We start from the raw sequence: 17,296 nt of genomic DNA, 5'->3' as shown, positions 1-17,296 counted from the left end.
TGCTTCAACCTTGGTTTCTACAGGTATGTCCTGCTTAGATTTCTCTTTGCCCCTGTTCTTCTAATAATAGGTGATCATTTACAGTCCGTGTCATCTGATGTCTGTCGGGAATGCCAAGGGCCAGAGAGATAACTTGGCTATTTCTGTGGGTTCCTGGTCTTCCAAGATGAAATCGTATCCCCAAGTGTCGTATCCTAGGGGTGGTTGCTACCCAGGCAGCTTTGATGAGAACGTGAAATATTTGAGATGGAAAAACTGATGTGGAAGAAGCAGAGAGAGCTTCTCACAGCACAGACCCTCTTCAGACCAGAGCTCCAGCTTCGTGGTCCTGGTTACTGTACCGTCAGCTCCATTGGGCAAACCATTCCAAGAAAGAGGGGGAAATAATGCCTCCCACACCTTAGGGTATTTCCTAATTCTGAACAGAAACGCACTTCAAGACTTTTTAAATTTTCACTTTGAAATCAGCTCAGACATTCAAAAAAGTTGCAAAAAGTCAATGAAGAAATCATGTCTGCCCTTCACCCGGATTCCCGGTGTTAGTGCTTTTCTGTTGACACACACACACGCACTCGCGCGCACACACATGCTCACACACACATATACACATGCACACATCCCCTCCTTTTATCTAAATCATGAGAGCTAGTTGCAGGCATTGTATCCCTTTTTCCCTAAATACTTAGTGGGTATTTATCTAAAAATAAGGACATTGTGTTACAAAACTGCAGTAACATTAACTTTCATTAACTTTCACGGAAGAGTCATTCTTTGAAAAAGAGCACACTGTTGCTCCAGACACAGCTGGTCGAGTCTCCAAGATACAGTCTGTGTGAAAGAAGCCAGATTCACTATTAACGATATTATCTAATCTGCAGACTTTATTCAGATCTCATCTAATGCCCCACTATGTCCTTTATAGTAAATGACAGAAAGACTTTTTTGGTCCAGAATCCAATCCAAGATACCATGTGTATTTAGTTGAATTTTTCCCTCAGGAAATATTTTGAGGGAGCTGGTACCCTTGCTATTAGCAAATCCTTCTTTTAACATAACACATTTGCTTAGCTGTTCACTGACTCTTCAGTGGAAAGACTGGGTCAAAAGCATACCTTCTAGAATATTCACCTGTGCTTATGGGTGAGAAGGTGTAAAAGTAGTTAAAACAAATATATTCAGTTGTATTGACTGCATGCAAGAGAGACTATAAGAATGTTAGGGAAGATTCACTCTTCTTGGCTTTACTGAAGAAAAAAAAGTGTGGTGTGTGAATGCGTGTGTGCTGTGCTTAGTCGCTCAGTGTCCAACTCTTTGCAATCCCATGGACTGTAGCCTGCCAGGTTCCTCTGTCCATGGGGATTCTCCAGGCAAGAACACTGGAGTGGGTTGCCATTTCCTTCTCCAGGGGATCCTCCCAACCCAGGGATCGAACCCAGGTCTCCCACACCACAGGCAGATTGTTTACTGTCCGAGCCACCAGGGAAGCCTGACGTGGGGCTAAATTTTGGTTGATTGGCTGTGCAGTTGGGACATGTCTGCCCGATAACCAATGCACGGAGTTGCGGGTGTCCATTTCCAGAAAGCAAGCCCTACGTTTCTTCTTTCTTTAGACAATGGTCACAGTAGCTGTGCTTTCTTTGGCAGACGTGGTGCTGGAGAAAGCCATGCACAAGTGCATCCTGAAGCCCCTGAAGGGCCACGTCGAGGCCATGCTGAAGCACTTCCACGTGGCCGATGGCTCATGGAAACAACTCAAGGAGAACCTGCAGCTCGTGCGGCAGAGGAATCCCCAGGAGCTAGGCGTCTTCGCCCCCACCCCTGACTTTGTGGACGTGGAGAAAATCAAGGTCAAGTTCATGACCATGCAGAAGATGTATTCGCCAGAAAAGAAGGTCATGCTGCTGCTCAGAGTCTGCAAGCTCATCTATACCGTCATGGAGAACAACTCAGGTGAGGCTACCACCCCATCCAGGCTCTTGGCCCTCCGATGGGGCTGGGACGTGTTGGGCTTTCCAGTCCCCAACTGCTCTTCCTTTCAGCTTCTTGACTTCACCAAGGGCCTCATAAAAATGCAGGTGTTACTCTGGTTCTGGCAAATTAGTCCACATGCAACAAATTAACAGCACCAAAAATCCAGGACAGGGCAACAAGAGTTTTGTACAATGCCAGTTTATAAAAGCTTTAGTTCAGAAACTTCCCTGGCAATCCAGTGGTTAAGACTGCACTTCCAACACAGAGAGCAAGAGTTAGATACCTGGTCAGGGATCTAAGATCCCACATGCCTTGTGGCCAAAACATCAAAACAAACAGAAGCAGTATTGTGACAAATTCAATAAAGACTTTAAAAATTGGTCCATATCCAAAAAAGAAAAAAAAAAACCTTTAAAAAAGTTAAGTTAAGATAAAAAAAAAGATTTAATTCAGGGCAGTGGATACAGACTCAGTCTTGGGGTTTGAATTGAGACCCGGCTCCGGGAATGGGTTCATTAACTGTGGGGCTTCGGCCTCCGTAATCAACCTTCCAAGCTGCAGTTCTGTTCTTGTCCTGGGTATGACCTTAGCCTTCCTCCTAAGGTGGGCATTAGACAGGTCAATGTTTGCACAGCCCCAAGCGTGGTGGAGATAGTTCCAATTATTCCTGTTGTACTGCATTCTGGCCCATGAGAGCCTGTGTCCGTGATAGCATCTGTCAGAAACTTGGAGCATTCAGCTCTCATTATAGTCATTTATCGGCCATCCCTTCTTTGCCCTGAGCTGATGCAGTGCAATAGGAATTCACATGGGTCAGCACTCGGGTTTACCCAGGGCTCCTCCATGTAGATGTGAGAGTGACCCTGATTTATGGGTAGTGATGAGTCCTGTGGTACCCCAGGTCTTGGGTGAGCCTTTTTAATTCCCTGGATGGTCACAGTGTTTCCAGTGAGTGAAATTGCTTCATGGAGAGGCAGCAGAGAGAAAACACAGGCTCTGTTTCTCACTGCTGGAGGAGGTCACCACGGGCATGCATTTTGCAGATTGTTGAGCAGAAACGTTAACATGTAAACGCCCGGGCTGGTGATGCTGGCGGATGAACACCGCCTCTGAAGCATACTTCACATGCAAGAAATGTATTTTCTTATTTTTTGCCTGAGCCAAGCAGCATGTGGGTCTTAGTTCCCCAACCAGGAATTGAACTTGTGCCCTCTGCCTTGGAAGTGCAGAGTCTTAACCCCTGGATATCCAGGGAAGTCCCAAAAAGTGTATTTTCTGTAGTCTATCAAATTATTTATAAGAAGTCCCCCACATTATATCTGCACAGGATTCTGTTCTCTGGCAGTTTCTCAACCTCAGCACTAATAGCATTACAGCTGGCTAGTCCTTTGCTGTGGAAACATCCCACTTCCTCTAGGAAGTTTATCGGCATCCGGATGCATGCTCTTTGCACGCCCACCCTCCAGTCATGAGCTTGAAAGATGTCTCCAGACAGTGCCAGACTTCCCTGGGAGGCAGAGTCACCGCTAGTTGAGAATCTCTGTCGTAATAAAACAGTATGGACTGACCATTTTTTTGGTCAGATATTAATTAGATGTATTTATTCAATGTACAGCGATTGAGCACATTTAAGTCACTGAAGACGGAGAAGGACAAGTTGTTCCTTGCTCCAGTTGGTTTTGGTCACTATGTTTTGGTTAATTTGCACAGAAAGCAATAGGAAGGAAGACACAAAGGAGAAACATCGTAAGTAGACACTTAGGCAAATGTTTTATTCTGTCACTTGCTGAAAAGTTAAACCCTTTAAAAAAAAAAAAAAGACTGTTTTATTGCACGTGTGTGCATGCTCAGTCTTGTCCGACTCTTTGCCACCCTATGGACTGTAGCCCAGTAGGCTCCTCTGTCCATGGGATTCCCCTGGCAAGAATGCTGGACTGGGTTGCCCACTCCAGTAGATCCAGGGGATCTTCCCGACCCAGGGATCAAGCCTGCCTCTCCTGCATTGAGGCGAGTTCTTTACCGCTGAGCCACCAGGGAAGCCCCATTTTATTGCTTGCATTAAGGCAAATCATGGAAATGGGAAAACAATCTCCCCTGTGTTCACTGACTCGGACATTCATCCTGAAATTGTGAGTTAGGGTCGGCCTCTGATGAGGGCAGTGGGGAGGAGCCCTCCCACTGTAGAATTCCAGAAACACCCACCTCACTTCCCCTGCATGGCTGTTTGCTAATAAAAGCAGCAAGTAGGACATGAAAGGGAGAAATGTGGCTAAAAATACCCCGTCTGTGCCCCCCTTTCTTCCTACTCCAGGGAGGATGTACGGAGCAGATGACTTTTTGCCAGTCCTGACCTATGTCATAGCACAATGTGACATGCTGGAGCTAGACACAGAGGTCGAGTACATGATGGAGCTTCTGGATCCGTCCCTGCTACATGGAGAAGGTAGCAGGCTTTTGGAGAAGTGGGAGGAACTGGGTGCTTTCCTTCAGTTTTATTTTCTTTTCTTTGTAAATTGAAGCAGAGTTTGCAGAACATGAGATAACCATTTGAAAATGAGCAATGCAATAGCCCTTAGTACATTCATGGTTAAACTAAAATTAACTATTGTAAAGTGACAATTCTGTAGCGTTGAGTCCAGTTGCAATTTGGGGCAATCCTCCAACTCTTTTCAGCTCCAAAACATTTTCATCCCTCCAAATAAAACCTCAGATCCACCTGGCACTTACATGGGTGCTTCTTGACATATTCAGGGTTAATGGCCATTTTAGTTTTGTTCATTTATGAGAAGGTACTGACTTTTCCAGATTACAGAGGTCGTAGTGTTGGCCGCAGAAAATTTGGAAAAGTCGGAAAAACACACAAAACAATGCAAACCTGCCGTAATTATACTTCACCGAGATTGCTTAGTTGCAGTAAAAAAAAAAAAAAAATATATATATATATATATATATATATACACCATTCAGTAGAATCAGGGCCATTTTTTAAAAGAAATGGTTTCTTTGATTTCACAGGGAAGCTGTAAAGTTTTGCTGCAGAATGTTTCCACTGCCAGAACAACTGCCCACTGTGTGTCTGTGAATCGGACAAAGGCCTATCTTTTGTTTTCATCTTTATTTTTTAAATTTGATTTTCAAGGTGATAATGGCATCAGTGATTTCCTTTTCTTAAAAAAAAAAAAGATAGCACCTGCTCATCATTAACATAAAACCACAGTGGAGTAAAAAAATCTGGGCGATTTGCTTTCAACTTACTTTGTCAGTTCAGTCATCCTCCTCCTGTCTGCCTCATTGCAACACGTCTTCACAGGAATCCCTCTCCTTACACAAGGGTTAGGTATTTTATCATGGAAATAATTAGGGTGTTTGTCACCGTGGTGCACAGGCCTGAAATAACGAGGACTCTTGTATGAGCTTGTCTTAAAGGGGATCAGATCAGAGCTTGTTCGGCCTGTGTGTCCTGACAGTTCATTTCATGTGTCTCAGCCCAGATGGACTCTGAGTGATGAATTGGCACCTAACATTTTTTCCTCTAGTGAGTTTTAGTCTGGGCTTGAGTAAAAAGGTCCATCCACATGCTGATGGGATTCCCCAGGGAATGTATCATCCCGGGATTTTCCCTGGAGGAGACAGCAGTGCAGTCCCCCCGCCCCAAACGTGTGCATTAGTTCCCTTGGTCCCCAGGGCCTGGCTCTGGGTCAGAGGGTCTGACCTCCAGGGAGCCCTGTGGTCCCTCTCTACCCCTGCAGGGACCCGCTGACTCAGGACCAGTGATGAGTATGTTTCACCCATCCCTTTACCTCTTCCCAGTTTATCTCCCCTCATTAATATAAACTGATGCTGAGGCCGGACCCTCCAGGATAAACTGCCCAGACCCTGCCCGGAGCCTTCCTCCCCGGCTCTGCCCTGGGGTTCCCAGGAGGGAGGGAGCACGTGGCTTTGTCCAGGGACCAGGAGGAGACATACATTCATCTCCGTGCCCTTCTCTTCTTTCTTCCACGGCATTATTATTATAATTGTGTATGCATTGAGGATTTTTTTGAGCTTCAGTCATGTTTAATTCTAGTAATAAGTGTGCTGAACTCTTGGGGCTTTGGGGAAAGGGCATGTCAGCCTCCCTCAGAAAATTACCATTCTGTTGCTGACAGTGTGTACTTGGGACAAACACGTGCTTACATCCTGTGACCTGAGGATGGAGACAGCCACTTCCTGTCACCTTTCCCAGCATTACTCCAGAGTGAGGCACTGCCCAGGGTACTGTGTCAGTGACAGGTGGGCAGGTCCTCACCTCCGGGAATCACAGAGAAAGACAAGGACGCAGCTACAAAACACACAGAGCAGTCAGTCAAGTCAGGGTTTCACTGGAGCCCGCCTTCACTCAGCCGTGTCCTGGCTTCTTGGGCTCCTTGCTGGGAGGACCGGGCGGCCCTGTCAGGCTGGCAGACCAGGAGGAGACACATGGCTGGTCCTGCCCTGCATCCTGCCCCACTGCCCAAAGCACAGCCCACGCCAGTTTTCTGCTGTTTAAGCAGGTAATTTCATTTACACAAAAGACATCATAGAATCCCTTTGACGTGCACAGCCCTAGTGGCAGGGTTAGTTTTGCTGAAATTTAAACCTTAACTTTAATTGCATTCACATGTTTCCAAGTGTGGTCAGTTTTGTGCTTCCAGCATTTGGAGTTTTCTCCTTAGTGGCCTGAACTTTGAGCCATGGAGTGAAAAATTTGACATTCAAAGGAAACCAACCCCTCCCCAACTCAACAGTCATGGTCCCTCCAAGTCCGAGCTCCAATTCTGACACCTCCACAAGCCTCTCTTGAGTCCTTAGGTCCACATTGGTTTTTTCTGAAATCCTCTGTGTCACATTTAAATTCCATACCACTGAGTTTCTCACTCAATCATGTGATTTGTTCATGGGTAAAATATTTAGTAAAACTCAGCCACTCGAAACTCTCTACTGTGTACCGTGGGGGCTGCCCTAGGAAGCTTATAGCTGAGTGGTAAATCTGCTAAATTAAGATGACTCTGAACAAAAAGGCTGACCTACAATGGATACACAGAAGGTATGCTGCTCAGAGTGGGTGAGAGGATGCTACAGTAAGTGATAACCTCCAGGGACGTCCCTGGTGGTCCAGTGGTTAGGACTTAAGCTTCCAATGCAGGGGATGCAACTTCGATCCCTGGTCGGGGAGCTAAGCTCCTACACGCCTCCCTGCCAAAAAACCAAATCATAAAACAGAAGCAATATTGTAACAAACTCAGAAAAGACTTTTAAAATGGTCCACATCAAAAAACCTTAAAAAAAAAAAAAAAAAAAAAAAGACCCCCAAATCTCTGCCAGTGACCTGAAAACCACAAAACTGTTTCTCAGATTCCACGTCCAGTATGACTTAGGGGGGCGTTCAACTGGTTTCCTAGATGGTGGACCACCTGCCATCTTGAGTGTTGCCACTTGTTGACCAGAGAGAAAGTTCTTGTGTTAACTTAGGGTCTTGTGTTAACACTCAGTACTTTGGTGGTGGAAGTGACACTTGGCAGACAAAGCTCATTTAACCACAGCTAACTTCTGGTCCCTGCATGAATAACAGGCCAGTATCCGTTTTCTTTTAATGTATTTATGGAGCAGGGACTCAGATTCTAATTTTTACAAATCCAGCCGGGCTCTGTACCTGGCTCAAGGTGGAGATTCAACAGGTATTTGGACCAAGAATGTCTCTCAGTCCACAACGTGCCTTGTCCAGTTGCGGAGAGAAAAGTGAAGTCGCTCAGTCGTGTCCGACTCTGCAACCCCATGGACTGTAGCTTACCAGGCTCCCGTTGCGGAGTTTGTAATAAACATCTAGTGCGCCCTCTAGTGTTTCTCCAGCGAAGAGCTTTACAAGTTCCAGAAAGGCACCTCCATGTATTGGGTTAGCCAAAAAGTTCTTTCCGGTTTTCCTGTAATATCTTATAGGAAAACCAGAATGAACTTATTGGACAACCCTATAGTTTAGGACCAACCTGTGAACACATTTACATGCCTTTCAGAGTATTCTAAGTGTTTTTAACACTCCCTCAGACATAAGAGGACTTTCCTGGTGGCTCAGCTGGTAAAGAATCTGCCTGCGATGTGGGAGACCCCGGGTTCAATTCCTGGGTCAGGAAGATCCCCTGGAGAAGGGAAAGTCTACTTACTCCAGTATTCTTGCCTGGAGAATCCTCGTGGACAGAGGAGCCTGGTGGGCTACAGTCCATGGGGTCGCAAACAGTTATACACAACTGAGCAACTCAGCACAGCACAAACATAGGAAATCATTCCCAAATGCTCTGGCAAAAGGGGCGTCACTTCCTTTTCCTTGTAAATTAACCTTTTCCCAAATGTCCTGTTCTGTGAGTCCCTATGTAAGGGTAAGAAAGGGAAACACGAGGGAGAGGTTCTTTTGAAAAACCCATATTATTGTAAGCACACTTGTATGTTGTGTATTTCTTTCAAAGTGTATATTTCACTTAAAATTTAGAATATATGAATTCTTAAATGAGAAGCTTCAAAGCAGGTGTTGCTGGGAGGTGTGTGGACTCCTGTTCCTACCGGAAGGTGTTCTGACCTCAGCAGTGGACCCCGCCGCCCTCACAAGCCACCACCCCCTCCCCCTCAATAGGTCAGGCTCCAGAGCTCTGACCTTTTCTGGAAAAGCATTTTCACAGTTGCACTTCGGTTGATTCTGTGAGTCTCAGCTTTGGAATGGAAATTCCATCAATGAAAGCAGGGCCTGGTCCTCAGTCCCCAGGCAGTGGCTCAGGCCTGGGTTAGCTGCACATCCGTGGGGAGGAATGCAGGAATGGATGGAAGAGGATTCTCTTGCTCAAAAAGAAAAATAAATTAAAAATGCATGTGGAAGAGAAGGGGCAAGGTGGAGCCTGACCTCCAACTCTGTGGTCACCCTCCTGTGGTCCCCAGAGGTGAACCCCTGGAGAACTCACTCTGTCTACCCTTTCCAGGAGGCTATTACCTGACGAGCGCCTACGGGGCCCTCTCCCTGATAAAGAACTTCCAGGAAGAGCAGGCGGCGCGGCTACTCAGCTCTGAGGCCAGGGACACCCTGAGGCAGTGGCACAAGCGCAGGACCACCAACCGGACCGTCCCCTCGGTGGATGACTTTCAGGTGTGTGGCCAGCAGCCGGGGTGGGCCCAGCTGCTTCCTCACGGCCCATGCGGCTCAGGGACATCCCCCACTCCCCCTCCCGCCCCACTTTGTCTGATCATCCAGTGGAAAGGGGATATTTTAAACCACCTTCTGACCTTGTTGTTTCACTTCTCTCTTTTCCTTAGAAGAGAGAGAGGAAGAGAGAGAGAGAGAGAGAGAGAGAGTGTGTGTGTGTGTGTGTGTGTGTGTGTGTGTGTGTGCATGTGGATTTGGCCCAAGTTTTGCTGCCCTTAAGGAAATATCAGATGAGGGCAGGATTTCCTCCTGAAGGTTCAGCGTGGATACTGAGCACCTGGGCACTCAGGAAGCCTACAGGAAGGATGCTTTTGGCACAGGTGGCAAATAGGTGACCTGCCATATGGAAACAGCCCTGTGAGGCCCTGCACTTGACCTGGCCTCTCTGAGAAGACGGAGGGGTGCAGTGACCCCATTCCTTTTTCCTTTCCCTGTCCCCTCCCCCCAAAACAGAAGACCCTAGGGTCTCAGCGGCAGTGTCAGCTCTGGCAGCCTGGTAGGGCCAGAGCTGAAGCATGAGCATCTGAGCCCAATCTTCTGAATCCATCCAGAATTTTCTCTGTGCATGAATAGGTGCTGGGAAGGTGGGGTTCCTTTGGTGCATGCTTCCTGGAGAGGAGAGGCTGGTTGAGGCTGTAGAAATCTTGACCAACACAGGATCACTTCATGGGCTTACAGTCTATGAAATGATGAGCGAGTCTGCATAGGTCTTCGAATACAATTTCAAAAGCTTCCAGCAGAACTGTAAACCCCAGACTGAGTCCATGTGGTAAATTCCCAAGCAGGCCAGATTTGTCTCTGTGTCCCAATTCACTTTCCTTGCCCTTTTTGCCTTTTTAATGCTCTGAAAACACTCAAAAGGTACATTTGGTTTAAAGGAGCCTGTGTGGAAAGGCAGGGTCAGCAAGGTGTTCTTGAGGATAGCCGTGCTCCCAGAAAATTCCTTCCCAAGCACATAAATCTAAAGGGCAAGAAGGCATCCTGTGCACCCGCCCACCCCTGGGATGGTTGAAGAACATCCAGGTGTTAAGGGATTTAGCATTCACGGGCCCTTGGGATGCAGTGATTGTCAGCCATCTAGGCAGTGGTTCCTGAGGCTGCCCAGCCTCTAAGGAGAATCATGGAAAGAGGGCAGGAGAAAAGGAAAATGCATGTCCTTCCAATTCCCACCTTCCCCCAGTCCCCTGTCTCTATCTGGAGCTTCTTGACCAGAGACGCCCCCCGGAGTCCACGGAGCCCTTGTCTCACGCACACCCCTCCCCACAGGCCTCGCTCACCTTGCAGACGGACATCTTCTTAGAATAGGCCCAAGACAGGGATTGTCGGCACTCAGCTTGGCTGTAGGAGCAAAGCCAGGAAGCGAGGCTACACTCGGAACACCTAAGTCAGGCTCACAGACACACGCGTCTGCTCACCCTGGAGTGGCAGCACCTCACCTCATGGGCAAGAGGCTGGAATGCTGGCCCTGCCACTCGCCTGCTGTGTGGCCTTGGGCAAGTTACCTAGCCTCTCTGTACCTCAGTTTCTTCCCTGGTCAAATGGGGATAGTGTAGGCCTCCTCCACAAAGTCCTCTCCAGGAGTCAGTGAGTGAATGCACACCAGGCGTGTGGACCACGTGTGCTGGGGGTGGGGCGCAGGAGGAGAGAGGAGGGGTAAGTAAAACAGGGCAGGTGTGTACTCAGAGGTGCCCTGAAACGTTCTGGTTCAGAGCCTCGACTTTATCATTCATGTGCAGAGTGCACTGTCCTTCCTGAGAGAGGTCTTTTTTCCATCAGCCCAGGAAACCCTAGGGGAACCACATGGGACCCAGGCAGAGGGCTTCACTCCCCTTCATGCCTGAGTAGGGTGGCCATGTTTTGAAAAGGAAGATGTATTTATTACCTTTCTGAAAATCTGATGTAACAGGGCCTCCCCTATAACCCCCACTCCTGAAGAAGTGGAACTGAAGAATAATTCGGGGCCACAGACTCTGGGAGAATTGGGCAGGAGGCTGGGACACCCTGTCCCTGGTCAGGACCCCAATCTGTCCTGTGATGCCGCTCGCCTGGCACTGCTTATGACACGGGGCCTGCCAACACCCCCCACCCCCACCCCGACACCTCCCATTTCCACATGGCAGCACCCTGCACCCAGTCAGCGCATCTCCCAAGTCTTTCCATAGAATCCATGTCTCCCCCCACCCCCCCAACTTTTCCACAGGGCATTCAGAGCCGCCTGGAGCCTTGCATTGGCTTCAGTGGTGTGAAATTGCCCTTAGGGGAGGGGAATGATGGTCAGCTGTCTGCAGTAACACCAGAGCCCCTGCTTAGGCTTTGTGAAAGGCAGTCCAAAGCCAACAGGGCCTGTGTCCTCACGTTATGTGTCTTGCCCTGCTATTCTGGTTCAGGCTCTTCTGCCCTTTGGTTTGATTTTCAAACTGGGAATAAACCCAGCATCAGTTCTAGTTGACACTCTTTTTTTGGCTTGTGAACAACAGAAATTTATTTCTCACAATTTTGGAGGCTAGAGGGACAAGATCGGGGTAGCAGTGAGTTGACACTCTACCAGGAATTTCTCAGCCCAGCTTTATGAAAGGGACTGAAAGAGCAGGGTTGAACAGACTTCCTGCTTCTGACATTTGAGATGAATTACAGGGCTTCCCTGGTGGCTCGTTGGTAAAGAATCCGCCTGCCAATACAGGAAACGCGGGTACGATCCCTGGGTTGGAAAGATCCCCTGGAGAAGGGAATGGCAACCCACTCCAGTATTCTGGCCTGGAGAATCCCGTGGACAGAGGAGCCTGGCGGGCTACAGTCCATGGGGTTGCAAGAGTCGGACACGACTGAGCGACTAAACAACAACAGTAGAGCAACCCAGACCGCACAGTGTGCTCGCCACTGTCCCGCCTGGGATCAGCCCCCTTCCCGACCTGGGGGCCTCGTGTCCTGACACCGGACGTCCCGGTGAGGCTCACCTGCCAGCCCTCTCCTTGGCATCCCACGGGTTCACCTGTGCCGTCTCTCTTCCTCTTCTGACTCTGTACTCCCCAAATCTCTTTCCCGCCCCCCCTGCAGAATTACCTCCGGGTTGCATTCCAGGAGGTCAACAGTGGCTGCACTGGAAAGACCCTCCTCGTGAGGCCGTACGTCACCACTGAAGACGTGTGTCAGCTTTGTGCCGAGAAGTTCAAGGTGGCCGAGCCCCAGGAGTACAGCCTCTTCCTCTTTGTGGACGAAACGTGGCAGCAGCTCGCAGAGGACACGTACCCACAGAAGATCAAGGCCGAGCTGCACAGCCGGCCACAGCCCCACGTCTTCCACTTTGTCTACAAGCGCATCAAGAAGGATCCTTATGGCATCATCTTCCAGAACGGGGAGGAAGACCTCAGCACCTCCTAGGGGACTCACAAGGCTTCCCAGTGGTGCATCCAAAGAGGGAGACTTAGGAACCTGGCCTCTGGCGTCCACGGGCTTGTGCAGTCACCTCCTTGAGGACCCATGACTGAGCCATCCACAGGCCCACTTGGCCAAGGGCATCTTTAACCACGACTCCCCAGCGAGCTTGCTGAGGTTCAGCAAAGAGGAGGACCTGTCCTTCAGAGGTGGAGAGTTGCATCCAATGGTTCAAGTGTCCCCGGATAGCTTGCTGCCTACCCCTCAGCCAGGTTTCGGGTTGGCTCACGTGTGCGTATATGAACTGAATAAACATTTAAGAACCAGCTCCTCTCGAGTTAAGCAGCAGGCGTTTGACAAGACTGTCCGATGCAGCGCATCAAGGACCTCTCAGTTCTGTGGATGCCTTCATCCACCCTTCCTTCCTTCCTTTTTTTTTTTTTTTTACAAAGAGCCTTTGTGTTTTTATATATTTCATAGAAGATTTTATAGCAGTTGCAGGTAAACTGTCAGGATTGGTTTTTAAAATATTTTTGTAACTTTTAAGATATTCTATAATTATGCATGTGATTTTAACATTGATGCAAACAAAGAAATCTCTTGCTGGATTTGAGAGTATTGCATTTTAAAAGTCTCTCTTCCGTAACTGGATGTTTCGGCCACTCTGTGGGGAGAGACGGCTGGGCTTCTTACAGCGATGTATTTCTGACACTGGCCGCAGGGTGCCTTTGGGGATCTGATGTACTGTTGTTACCTTGTTCACGCTCAGTGCTATCGTGTTGTTTTGTGTTTTCACCAAGTGATGCTGACGATCAGGAGAGAAATGAATGTAGAGAGAGACTGAGAGGGAAATACAGACTCTTAACAGAAGACTAAGGAGTGGAGCCTGCTGGTTCAGGCTCCTTACAGGAAGTGGGAAAAGGAGATAGAAGGAACCACCTATGCCGAAAATACTGTAAATATGCAGTGAGGTTTGCAAAATCTGTCCCATGTTATTTGCTTTTGGAAGCAATTTTGAAAACCCCACGAGGGAAAAAAAAAAAAAATTAGAGCAACAGTTTTTTTTTCCCCCTTTGCCACATAAATCAAAACTAACAGCATCAAATTCTATGGGGCAGAAACCACATAATGTGAGTTTCATCGAGTTAAATAAATACCTTTTGGAAAGGAGTTTGCCGATGCACCAAAAAAGCCTGTCTGTGTTGTAGGAATGTGTGGTGAAGTTCAATTTCTGTTTTATGAAACCTGTTTGGGTGGGGGTCTGGGGGTTGCACAGAGAATGAGTTCTTGTATTCGTGTCACACAGGTAGTTATGGAAATATGTTATTGTACTGTGTAAAGATGCCCAGTCATCTGATTTGTTTGGCTTTCTACTTTGTACCTTTTCAAGCTTTTGCTATACATCTGGAACCCTCAACACATACTGTGTTGTACTTCCTTTTGTAAATGATTTTTAATGGAGTTTTGCACATAACTCTTTGTAATACTGTACGATAATTCATGTGTGAAAATAATTCTTGCAATATCCTCACGTTGTCTCTTTTTCTTTGGGAAGCGGAGTGTAATGATGTACCACAGAGTGTTAGTAAAACTGGAATCCGTGCTGGTGTTTGTGGTTAGATAATCCTCAGACAGGAAACAGAAAAGTTGATTTTTTTTTTTTTTTAGCCAGCTCATATTCTGATAGGAGGCAAAAATCCAGCGGCAGAAGGAAAAGATGGTCTTCTAACCTGAAAGGATTTGGCGTTTCTGGGAGCTCTGCAGACACTCCTCTCCCCACTCTACTCCCTCTCTCCCCAACCCCTGCTGCCCAGGTCTTATGTAACCTCTAAAGTGCCCAGGCTGAGAGTTTAGGGTTGTTGCAAAACCAACATCACAGAAGCTGCCCTGTTCCTGCTGCTTGGAGCCAAGCCTGGCAGAGAGCAATGGCACGATAAGTCCTTGTTGAAGGAACGAACTTTCTAACCCAGCAGTAGGATGAGCACTTTAAGATCAGAGCTATAGCTGAGCGGACTGCCTGCTTTGTATATTTACAATGAATTCCAAATGACAGTTTGGTCCTGATGGTTGTGAGAGCGTCAGCTCTCCTTATCTTCAGAAGTCGGTACACTGCTGATTTCACGAGGGTCACAGTGTCTGAATGGGGGACAGCTGGAGTAAACTTCAGTGAGATCAAAATAGGACGCTGGTGTGAGCAGAAGAAAACATCACAAGACAGCTCCTGGTTTTGTCCTTGGGCAATGTTTCCATGCTAACATGACAGCATCACATGTCTCCTCACTTTTTTTTCCCCAACTCTGACAGTTCTCACTTCTCAAATTGCCAGGAAACAGATTTTGCTGCAGTTTGGAAGGAGTCAGAGGAGAATAAAAATATACATGCTGGGTAGAGGGAGAGGAAAACGTATTTCCAAATCTAAAAATATAAAAGTTGAATGCCAGCCAGAGGAAAGGAATTTTTTTTTTTTTTTTAACGTTACATGCGCTGCCAAGTATTCTCTCCTCGCGGGACAGAGAATAGAAATAGAAACTGTTCATGTAGTTCAGTACTGTGTGGAAGTTACAACTTTAGATCTGTAAGGAAACACAGAAGGCAGGAAACCCAGCCATGAATGCGTTCATTCATAAATGCGGCTTCGCGTCCGCTGGGCAGCTCTTCCCTTCATCTTTAAGAGTCTGGAAATGAGAGAGCGCTCTGACAGTCTTCAGCACTGCCCACTTACTCCCCCAAAGGTCTGAGAAGGAAAGGTTACGTACATGGACACAGCTATTTTCATCGCCTGGCAGTATCTGATGGTAAAAATCCTAAAAAGTAATCATTTTCCAAGTTGTGTTCATGATGGTGAATTTGAGAGCAAAAGTTGTTGTTCATTTAGTGAGCCCTGATCAACTTGGACATAGTGGAAAGTTCACAAAACATGGCAGAATCCTAAACGGATCGTAGAAAAATAGAAGAGATAGACGGAGGAAGATCTGGTGGTTGGTCTCAGAGAACATGTGCTTCGAAAAAGACGTCTCGCTCCAGCATGGAAGGATGGGTGGCAGGTGGGACCATCTCCCCCCTTGGAACAGTGACTTTGTGAGGAAGGTATGCAGGGGAAGTTTTATAGAAAAATTATTCAGAAAGATCTGGGCCAATATGTTTAATAAAGTGGTAGCCAGACCCCTGCTCAACAGGCAAGTCTGCAGGCCGGGGGCAGCTTTGATTGAAGTCAGCGGGGGGTTGGGGGGGCAGTTTCTTGTCTCGATGCTAATAATCTAACCTTCAAGAGTTGAAAGTTGCCTGAATTCTGAAATTCTGTATGTAGTAGGTAGACATTTAGAATATCATATGAATGGATCTGAGTATTTCCTTTGACCAAACACAACCGCTATAGCGTCTCCTGGACTCTGGCTCTCGGCCTGGATGGGAGGATACTCAGAGCCTGTGGACAAAGGCTGGGGGCTGGGGGTGTGGTGGGGGGTAAGGCCAGGCTCAGCTCAGTGTTGTGGTTTCCTCCAGGGCAGCATCTCTCAGCCCTGTGGCCCCTGGAGGTGAGAGAGGCATATACCTCTGCAGCCAGCCCTCCCTGGCATCCCTGGGGAAATGTCACCTCACACAGCTGAAAGCATTCTCACCACCCCCACCCCAGTTGAGCTCCACTCCTCCCCTCCCCACCCCAGGACCCTGAAGGGGAGGGGAGTTTAGTTTTTAATGAGCTGTGCAGGCTCTGACCATTCTCCTGGGCCTTTCCACACCATGCTTATCTAGTTGTACGAGAGATGCAGAGTGAGCCAAGCCCCTCTGCCAACACCCCGCCCCCTCTGCTCCCCCCCACTACCTCAGTCCCCAGGGCTCAGTTCTGCAGGTCCTTTTTTCCCATCAGGTTCTCGGCTTCCACTGCTTCTTCAGCTCACCTGCAGGCCTTTAAAAAAACCCCGATGGCCAAGTTGTCCAGACCATCAGAATCTCTGCACACAGGATCCACGCGGCAGCTTTTACTGAAATTTCCAAGGTGATTCCACTGGGGCTGAGAAATACCAGGCTAGAGCAAGACACAGGTCTTAGGACAGACACGCACCTGGGAGAGGTAAGACCTTGTCTACAGCCCCCAACAACTAATCAAGTATAAGTTCTTCATCTCATCTGCCTGATTTCAGCAAAAGACCATAGAAAATGTGCTCGTAACACGGTGCTGTTCCAGCAAATAGGAAGCAAGCCACATAAGTGAGTTTCAGTTTTCTAGTAGCCACGGTAAAGAGAGAAGAAAAACAAATGGGTGAAATCAATAGCACTATATTGCAGTATTACTAATAATTTATTTGATTTTAGTAATCTATTATATTTAACCCATGATATCCCAAATATAATAGTTCAACAATTAATCTAAAATCTTAGAGATATTTTACATTAATTTTTTTTCATTGTCTTCAAAATCTTTTGTGTACTGGGCACATATGTCACATCTTATTAGCCAGATGTCAAATGTTTAAGAGCCAAAATTGGCTCGTGGCTACAATATTGGACAGCGCTGTTCTACCAAATTCACTAGGAACGATTTAAGAAGCTGAAAAATGTAGCTATAGATGCATATAAAATAAAATCACGTCCAGAGCATCTATCCACAAAACACACAACCATGCACACTGTCAAACAGGCACTTCTTACCAGCCGAGGAACTAACAGCATCTTCCTCTTAACTCCTCTGAGAGCCATACGGCACTGAATTAATCCATGTGAAGTCTTAGTACCCAGTTCTCCACCAGCACATTG

The 17,296-nt window shown here is 47.4% G+C and overlaps 1 protein-coding gene across 14 annotated transcripts in view; it reads left to right on the top strand.

Annotated features, from left to right (window-relative positions):
- RIN2 (Ras and Rab interactor 2) overlaps positions 1-14,075 on the top strand; it is a 211,035-nt gene extending 196,960 nt beyond the window's left edge. For 13 of the 14 annotated variants that reach the window (XM_025264172.3, XM_044927992.2, XM_025264169.3 and 10 more), the window contains 4 exons: positions 1,645-1,950; positions 4,283-4,414; positions 8,952-9,115; positions 12,227-14,075. In XM_025264172.3, coding sequence (XP_025119957.1) covers positions 1,645-1,950; positions 4,283-4,414; positions 8,952-9,115; positions 12,227-12,550 — 926 coding nt within the window. In that variant the 3' untranslated portion in view covers positions 12,551-14,075. The remainder of the gene's footprint in view (positions 1-1,644; positions 1,951-4,282; positions 4,415-8,951; positions 9,116-12,226) is intronic. The other variant, XM_025264175.3, reaches the window with a different exon arrangement.
- The last annotated feature ends 3,221 nt before the right edge of the window (positions 14,076-17,296 follow it).

The sequence above is a fragment of the Bubalus bubalis genome, chromosome 14, assembly GCF_019923935.1.
Source record: "Bubalus bubalis isolate 160015118507 breed Murrah chromosome 14, NDDB_SH_1, whole genome shotgun sequence".
Classification (NCBI taxonomy): Eukaryota; Metazoa; Chordata; class Mammalia; order Artiodactyla; family Bovidae; genus Bubalus; species Bubalus bubalis.
The sequence above is the reverse complement of the archived record's forward strand: the minus strand, read 5'-3'. Positions and strand labels throughout refer to the sequence as shown.